A 9,381-nucleotide genomic window follows, 5' to 3' on the forward strand; every position below is an offset into this window, starting at 1 on the left:
CATTTACCTGTTCACAAATATGAACTCCAGACCATTCGCGACCCCAGGCACATGCTTTTAGGTCCTCAAACTTCAGCTTTATGCGCTGTCCACCACGCGATCGAAGATTTGGTGCTGAAGCGCGAGCTAGCACAAGACCCTCAACGATGGGGTTTTAATTTAGAACACTTGGAGCGGCTCGCTTATCTAGGTGCGCGAATAGCATAGAGCAACCCTTTAACAAAACACATATTTTTCCAAGGCGCGTCGCATAAGAACGGGTACGTGGCTATTACACCACCAACTTTTAAACTCACAAATTCTTTGTAACAATTTCCGAAGCTTTGATGAATCGCGGGGCGCAACTATGCAGCGAGACCTTTTAGCCTCGAGGCCTCTTCAACCCACGGGCTCACGTCATTGGTATTTGCTGCTTTTACCATACTTAGAAGTGTAGAACTGCAAACTATGAAAATACCTAGAACTAAATTTATGCTGTAAGGTAAAGAAAACGTGACGCGAGAAAAGTACAAAAAAGTTAGAAATGCTTCTTTATATAGAGCGTGCTGAAATTGAACAAAAAGTAAACACTTCCTGTTTTATAATTTATTTTTAAGAAACGTACGTGACCAAGGAACAAAATTTGCATATTATGGAAGGAAACAAATGGTTCGACACGGGTTAATATTTAGAAGCGACACTGAATATTATCGACTCAGAAAAAAAAATTAGTTGGTCTCAGTTTTTCGCGGAGGCATGTGTGGGGATTTTTACAAAGGCTGAGTGACGAATGATTGAAACGACTGAGGATGTTGTTTTACGCACTTGCATATAAAACGCAATAAAAATATATAAGCTAACTCTATCTTTCTCCCCCTCTCTAAGAGTTCGAGATTGAGCGTGATTCAAAGACGCCATGTAAGGGGGACACTCGTCAAAACCGCATCGCGCTATCCCGCTTCTTTGCGATTGTTTTCTAAGAAATTTTACATGTGAGCACATTAAAATAAATTAAAAAAAAACATTGTTTTCCTTGCAACATACACCACGAAGTATAAACGTTTTAATCAAAATAAAAAATACGACTTAACCTCGATACCAGAATTCAAATGACACCGCGGACACCCACGCACAAACACACACACACATATAGATGTGTGTGCTTGTGCGTACGTGTCCGCGAAGGTTGCGGGTCCAATCCCCGCTCCTGGCCCAATTTTTCGCCAGCTCTCTTTCCCTTTCCCCAACTTTAATGCAATAAATTAAATAATCACCTTCTCCCCTCTTCGTTCACAATGTATATTGTGGGCATGGAAGCTTTGCAGCGATGAGGTGGCTTATGTTTTTCGTCTTGCCGCAGCTCCTGTCCGTGTCAGCGCGTGCGTCCCCTTCCAGCCGGCGACACGATGACCGCGCAGCTTTGCTCCGGTTTACGGACCGCGAGCTACCATCCGCCACGCGCTCGTCGACCACAGTGTTGCCCGCTGGGATCAAGATCACAGAGGACCTCGCTCGTGCTATGCCATCAACAGCGACATCAACGGAAGCGCCTACAAAGGGACCCCCCCGGCTACAGCGCGCCAGTGGGCATGGAAGCTTTGCAGCGATGAGGTGGCTTATGTTTTTCGTCTTGCCGCAGCTCCTGTCCGTGTCAGCGCGTGCGTCCCCTTCCAGCCGGCGACACGATGACGGCGCAGCTTTGCTCCGGTTTACGGACCGCGAGCTACCATCCGCCACGCGCTCGTCGACCACAGTGTTGCCCGCTGGGATCAAGATCACAGAGGACCTCGCTCGTGCTATGCCATCAACAGCGACATCAACGGAAGCGCCTACAAAGGGACCCCCCCGGCTACAGCGCGCCAGTGGGCATGGAAGCTTTGCAGCGATGAGGTGGCTTATGTTTTTCGTCTTGCCGCAGGTTAGTAGTCGTAAACCTTGCCACTGTTTTAGGTCAAATTATGTTTGCCTAGTTGTGCTTCCATGCCCCGGAGCTTTTATTGAATCTTTTAGAGCGTGTATTGAATCTTTCAGAGCTTTGTTGCTTTTGTTGTCTGGGGATGTAGAGAAGAACGCAGGCCCTATGAGCAAGCAACAAGAGGATGAATTCCTTGCGCTTGTGCAGACGGTCGCGAAACTTCAGAGTAGCCTTGCTCTTCTGCAACAAGAGGTAAACCTACTAACACAGAAAAACATAGAAAGCGAAAAATATGCTTCCGCTCTAGAAGAACGCGTTATCAACCTAACAACTGAACTCGACTTACTAAAGCAGAAGGAAATCGGTAACGTCACACCTACCGAACCTCAGCTTACTACAGCTCTAAACGAACTTTCGCAGCTGAAAACTCGTTGTGACGACGCGGAGGGCAGATCCCGTCGTAACAACCTTCTATTTTTTGGCGTCACTGACACCGATAGGGAAACGTGGGCCCAGTCCGAGGGCTTGGTAACCGGCCTGTGTTCCAGTAACCTAGGCGTGAATATCGAATCAAGCAAAATTGAAAGAGCGCACCGCTTGGGAGCGTTCAATCCACAGAAATGTCGCCCTATAATTGTGAAGTTTTCATCATTTAAGCATAAAGAGGGCATTCTTTCGTCGGCATTTAAGCCCAAGGGAACACGTGCAGCCATCAGTGAAGATTTTCCCATTTCTGTCCGACTTGCGCGCCGTCACCTTCTTGATTTTGCCAAGCCTAAAGGCACGACTTACAAGCTGCGTCACGATAAGCTGTTTTTAGATAATAAGTGTTATGTATATGACGCCGCTCTTGGTGCCGTGAAGGAAAAAAGTGCATAGGAATGCCAGCGTTCATTTCGTTTTTCGTCACCCAATCAACCTGCAAAACGCCGTGATATCTGTAACAAACCTTCTTATCATTATATTTTATTTACTAATATTAGAAGCTTGATACCAAAAAGAGATGATGTGATTTCCTTGGTTGAGGCATGCAACGCAGATTTCCTTGTGCTTACCGAGACGTGGCTAAGCCCCGATATATCCGATACTGAACTTTTTCCTTTGTGTCCAAACTTTCGTGTGTATAGGTGTGATAGATCCGCTAGGAGGGGGGGTGGTGTGCTTTTAGCTATAAATAATCACATTCCGTCCCGGGTTATACCAATTCTTACTGACTTAGAAGTTGTATTTGTGTACGTCGCTACAACGCCCCCCGTAATAGTGGCTGTGTGCTATAGACCGCCAGATAGTGATAAAGAATTTGTTAACAAGCTATATAAGTGTATTTCTGAAATCACCACTAAATACCCTAACGCCTTTGTTACTCTCTTTGGTGATTTCAATTACCCGAACGTTGACTGGTCTGCCCTCTCTTCTAGTTGCGCATTGTCTCAAGAATTTATAGACTTTTGTTTAGATTTCAACTTTACAAATGTTATCACTCAGCCTACTAGGATTACTAATCACTGTAGCAATATACTCGACTTGTGCTTAAGCCAAGACCCCTCACTCTTCAGTAACATCACATACTTACCCGGCATTAGTGACCATCTCGTCATCGATTTAACTCTCTCTCTCTCTGCTCCTCGTAGATCACATTACTGCAAATTCATTCGCAATTACGCGAAAGCTGATTACGCATCAATCAACTCGAACCTCGAAGATTTTTATCATACTTTCTCATTTAACTTCTGGGAAAGAACGGTTAATGAAAACTGGACTCTATTCAAAGATAAAATGATCTATCTAATCGAACGCTTTATTCCGCTGACCCGTATTATATCTGACAACACTAACCCTTGGTACAATAAAAATATTCATAGTCAATCGAATAGGAAAAAAAGACTCTATAAGCGGACTAAGGCTGTCAACACTACGGCTTCTTGGAACGCCTACTACGAATGCGCTAGGGCTTATAAATCAGCAATAAATCACGCCAAAACCAAATTCTATAGTATCGACCTCCCCAACATACTAACCACGAAACCAAAGAAGTTTTGGAAAATAATCAATCCAGCACTTTCACTTCCTTTGCAGTTTGTAGATGACGACGGACTTCCACTTTCTGATAAACACGGCGCTCTTGCTATTAACAATTTCTTCTGCTCCATCTTTACTAACGAGGACTTACTAAATATTCCCGACTCGTGCCAATCCATTCACCCCCTCATGGATCCTATCGTAATTGACCGTACTGGAGTACTTAAGGCTATAGATCAACTAAAGGTGTCCTCCAGCTCCGGAGATAACCAAATTAACTCTAAGGTATTAATAAACACTAAACACATTTCTTCCACTTTCCTCTGCAACATATTCTCTCAATCTCTTAATCTCTCTGAAGTACCATCAGACTGGAAAGTTGCTAACGTCATACCCGTTCATAAAACAGGCGATCGCCAACTAATCAGCAACTATCGTCCCATCTCGCTCACCAGCGTTTCATGCAAACTCTTGGAGCACATTCTCTATTCTAACATAATAAATTTCCTAGACTCTCATAACCTCCTTTTTAAGCACCAGCACGGATTTCGCAAGTCCTACTCATGCGAAACTCAGCTAACAGCATTTCTAACTGACGTTTACTCAAATTTCGATTCCAATGTTCAAACTGACGCCATCTTTATTGACTTCTCCAAAGCATTTGACAGGGTCCCTCATCAACGTCTTTTAATGAAACTAAGAAATATTAATCTTCACCCCTCAGTAGTCAATTGGATTTCTGAATTCCTTACTAATCGCACACAGTACACTTCTATTAACAATATAAAATCTACCACAAGCGCAGTAACGTCTGGCGTCCCTCAGGGAAGCGTTCTTGGCCCCCTTCTTTTTTTAATCTACATTAAAGATCTCCATCATTGCATCACTTCTGAAGTACGTTTGTTCGCCGATGACTGTGTCATATATAGACCCATTCATTCATGCCACGATCAGCTAACCTTGCAAAACGATCTCCAACTTATAATTCAGTGGTGTCATAAATGGCAAATGGCTTTAAACTATAATAAATGTAAATCGCTATCTTTTTCCCGCAATTCACATGTTCTATCCTCCTCTTACCACTTTTCTGGCATCCCAGTAACTGCTTGTTAATCGTATAAATATCTAGGAATTCATCTGACATCTGACCTGCCATGGACCACTCATATAACAACTGTCATCGCCGATGCTAACCGCACTCTCGGATTTCTTCGCCGTAACCTCAGACAAGCTACATCCCCCGTAAAACAACTAGCTTATACTACCTTGGTCAGAACTAAACTAGAATTCGCTTTTTCCATATGGTCACCGTGGCAGGCATACCTAACTAACAACCTGGAATCCGTTCAAAGCAGGGCCCTCCGTTTTATTTATTCCGACTATTCCCCATACGCAAGCATATCAGGACTTCGCCAATCAGCTAACCTTGACACTCTTTCTCACCGCCGCAGGGTGTCTCGTCTTTCTCTTCTTCATCGGATCTTTTATTACAACAGTCATCTCAGACAAAGTTTGGTATCACCTCCTTACCGCATTTTCCCTCGTCTCGACCATTCTTGTAAACTCCGTCCGATTTCATCGTCAACCGTCACTCACCAAATGTCTACTCTACCATTGGCCATTGACGACTGGAACTCACTGCCTGACGTAATTGTTACCTTATCTGATACTAAGAAATTTTCTGCAGCCATTAGCGTATTTTTTCTAACCCATAACTAGATTACAGCCTGTTTTTGTAGATAAATTGTTTTGTTACTTGTTTGTTTTTTAAGTGCTCACTCCCTTGTGTAATGCCCCCTGGGCCTTCAAGGAATAATAAATGATGATGATGATGATGATGATATATATATATCAGTGTGTCGAACCGGAACCGAACCGGTATTTTTTCCGGAACTGAACCCGAACCCGAACCGTTATTGTTATCGCGATGAACCCGAACCGGAACTGAACCGGAAAAAAAATAACGGTTACCGGCTCATGTCAAAACGGTTCGGCCACGCGCTGTTGACAATGAATGTGCTATCAATGCCATTTGTTTTTTAATTGCCGTCAACTGACACACACCTCGCTTACATATTTTTCTTCTCCACTCAGTCTTAGGAATATAAACGCTGCATCCATGAATCTTGACAAACGATGCATCCATGAATCTTGACATAGGAACCAGTATTGCGCTGGTCGCGGCTTGCACGGAAGAAAGAGAATTGGAAGGCTGTGCAAAAAAAAAAAAAGTCGCGTCACGGGATTTCATTTTCCTACAATCTCGTAAATCCTAAATGCTGCTGTGTGCTCATTTCATAACACGTTTCTAGAACGAGCGAGTTTTTGAAGCTTGCTTCCATCGGAATGAGAAAAGAAAAGGCTCTGGAGTTTGATAATAATGCATCCGGTTTCGTATAGGCACTTAGAAGCTAACATATTTGTGAGACAGCGAACTCTTCTATTTTAATATTTTTCCTATTACGTCCTTCTGGCGTTGCGTTCGGTGAAGTGTTTTTCATATTCCGTATCTTGTTTAATGAAAACTTCTTTAAGGGTCTAATTTGAGTTACCGAAGGCTAGTTCAAATAAAGAAAGCTGTATTTTCTCCCCACTGTTCCTTCAATTGCTTACACGCCGAGGTGGCGGGATAGTTAGCGAGTTCTACTTGTAAGTGGGTTTGTAAGGAGGTCGCGGAGTTTACAGCTACTGCGTCGGACCCAATTAGATGAAGTCCGAATGCGTAAACGTCGGTGAGGTAACCTTTGAGTGCACATAAAGAAACCATTCCTGGTAGAAATCCCTGAGCCTTACACTACGATGTATCCCGTTTCGTATGTGCTGATTCCAGATGTTTTATTTGTAATTTATTTTAATGTTGCAATTTGTCATTTATAATTTCCGAACCGGTTCGCGAACCGGTTCACCGCCCCGAACCGGTTCGCGAACCGGTTCGCGGATCGAATTAATCGAACCGGAACTGAACGGGAACAAAATAAATTTACCTGAACCTGAACCGTAACCGAACCCGTATTTTTTTCGGTTCGACACACTAATATATATATATATATATATATATATATATATATATGGGTGAAGTAAGGTAACTATAAAAACAAAGTACCGGGAAAAGTTAACAAGTCAAAGATGCGTACTGTCGGAGTTACTAATTCGAAGTTTATGACGACGTTTCGAGCGGGGACCGCTCTTCATCAGTCCATTACGATTCCCTATATATATATATATATATATATATATATATATATATGTATATATATATATATATATATGGGTGAAGTATGGTAACTATAAAAACAAAGTACCGGGAAAAGTTAACAAGTCAAAGATGCGTACTGTCGGAGTTACTAATTCGAAGTTTATGACGACGTTTCGAGCGGGGACCGCTCTTCATCAGTCCATTACGATTCCCTATATATATATATATATATATATATATATATATATATATAACTTAACCTCGATACCTGAATTCGAATGACACCGCAGACACACACACACACACACAAACACACATAGATGTGTGTGTGTGTGTGTGTTTGTTTTGTCTAGCGGTATTTTCTTCCGGTTTTGAACCATTCAGTCATCCGGACCGTGTGGATGTTTCTTTTTTTTTAATAATAATTTCCTTCGTTTGCGATATGTCCATTACGATTCACTAGAGTTCCTTCATGTGCGCTTCGCAAAGGGTGATGTCACCTGCCTGTTTCCTTTTCCCAGCGCCATTATGTGCCTTTCAATGTTTTCCCGTGCGCCTGAAAGTGGCCTTTGTGTCCATCGGTCCTGCCATCCGAGGTGGCAAACCCTAATCCCTCCGTGGGTTCCACAAGGCTGCTCCGAACTTGTGAAATAGACATGATGATTGAAACCCGAAATTGTGGTTTGAAGAACGGAAACTCGTGAAGGAGGAAAAAAAAGGGACAGACAGCGTCTTAAAAAGACGTTGTCTGTCCCTTTTCCTAAGGTTTCAATCATCATCTATAACTTACTAAAGCTCGCCTGCACATCAAGCGTGTTTTCTTTGTGAGATAAGGTGCTTGTTTTCTGGAGGGTTATAACTTAAAAGCCCCACGGATTATCTCCAAGAACCAAGATGACTGCTAGTTTGTCGGCGAGCGGTATCCCAAAAGGTGGCATCACCCTAGCAAAACGCACATGAAGGCTCCCTAGGATTCACCTTTTGAGTGCCCAAGAGCGCGTGCGCTGTACCTGTTTTAAGAATGATATCAGATACGCTGGTCATTGCCATTCCCTAAAAACGGAGGCCCCGTCACGAGTCGCGCTTCCGCGGGTAATTTCTTTAATTATAAACAAAACTGTTTGTGTAACGATTTGAATACCATCCCGATTAACACAGGCACAGCAACAGCTGTCCGGTCAACTTGCAAGTGCATGACAATAAACATTTAATAGCTGGTAAAATCCCCCTCGTAACATTGTTTACAATGCTATGACCGACGTCTTAGCGGAAAATGCTAGGCCGTGAAAACAGAACAGTGTCATGTCTCAGCTTTCTTTTCCTAAATTTTGCCGCTGCCATCCGAGTCACGCTTTGGCTTGAACATTAATTATATCGTTCTCGACAGCTTATTTGCTTGTCAACATTATGCTACCATGTCGGTTTATGTTGATTGACTTGTGGTTTGACATCTTTGAAAGTGAATAATTTGGAACTCTGATATCTACGTGTTTGTATTTAATTCTCAGAATCACAGTTAACGACCAGTGACAGTCTCAAAGTACTCAGCTGTCTGATGGAAATTGTTTTTGGCTCCAGCATTTCTTTTTTTAAGTGTTATATGTGCCAAAAGCCCCGTTCGTTTTTTATTATCTAGAAATACCCATAGAAAAGTAGCCGGTGCTGGGCATAAAAGGAGTGTTTTTGTCCCTTTCCGGTGCACTTCCTGCGTTTTGTTTGGACTCCGAATGAGTATGGCCAAGGCTGACGCGCATGAAATAATACATGCTGCCAATTATTTATTCATTTATTAATTTTATTTACCTGTTATTACAGTAATGCTTGCAAATAAATTTAGATGTAGATACATGGGTGAATTATCTAAGGCGGGCAAAAAATGGGAACAATTATGTCTGGGAAAGCAAATAAACAGACATTTATAACATTAAACTTTTTAAGAGGAATTTAAATAATGAAATTACTGGCTACGTGACGAGAGGTTGATCATCTTTATTCCAGTCGGTTACTGTTCGAGCAAAAAAAAACAAAAAAAACTTGAAGCATTTATTATCCGAGCGGAAATGACTTATTTTTTGGTAAGACTGTCGCAAGGGAGTAGAGCAGCATGGTGAAAAAGTGATGAATTCAGACATAACGCCGGTCAATTAATTCCTACGAAATTATAATGACCTTTAAATTATTCGTACGTAAAAACAATAGTTCCAGCATTCAAGCAGGTATTTGCTTTATTCATGGCAATACGCTTTTCAGCGCGCCAATTACTAATGCATTC

At 42.4% G+C, this 9,381-nt stretch overlaps 1 protein-coding gene across 1 annotated transcript; it reads left to right on the forward strand.

Moving 5' to 3' along the window:
- Positions 1 to 1,419: 1,419 nt before the first annotated feature.
- On the forward strand, positions 1,420 to 2,773 carry LOC115323643. The gene has a single exon (XM_042290523.1). It carries the CDS (start codon positions 1,499 to 1,501, stop codon positions 2,771 to 2,773), a length of 1,275 nt encoding a protein of 424 aa, XP_042146457.1. The 5' UTR covers positions 1,420 to 1,498.
- Positions 2,774 to 9,381: the final 6,608 nt, after the last annotated feature.

The sequence above is a fragment of the Ixodes scapularis genome, unplaced genomic scaffold (assembly GCF_016920785.2).
Source record: "Ixodes scapularis isolate PalLabHiFi unplaced genomic scaffold, ASM1692078v2 PGA_scaffold1__304_contigs__length_218370807, whole genome shotgun sequence".
NCBI lineage: Eukaryota > Metazoa > Arthropoda > Arachnida > Ixodida > Ixodidae > Ixodes > Ixodes scapularis.

Excerpts from the sequence above, each read along its gene's own strand:
- LOC115323643 (XM_042290523.1), top strand. The coding sequence starts at position 1,499 with ATGCCATCAACAGCGACATCAACGGAAGCGCCTACAAAGGGACCCCCC.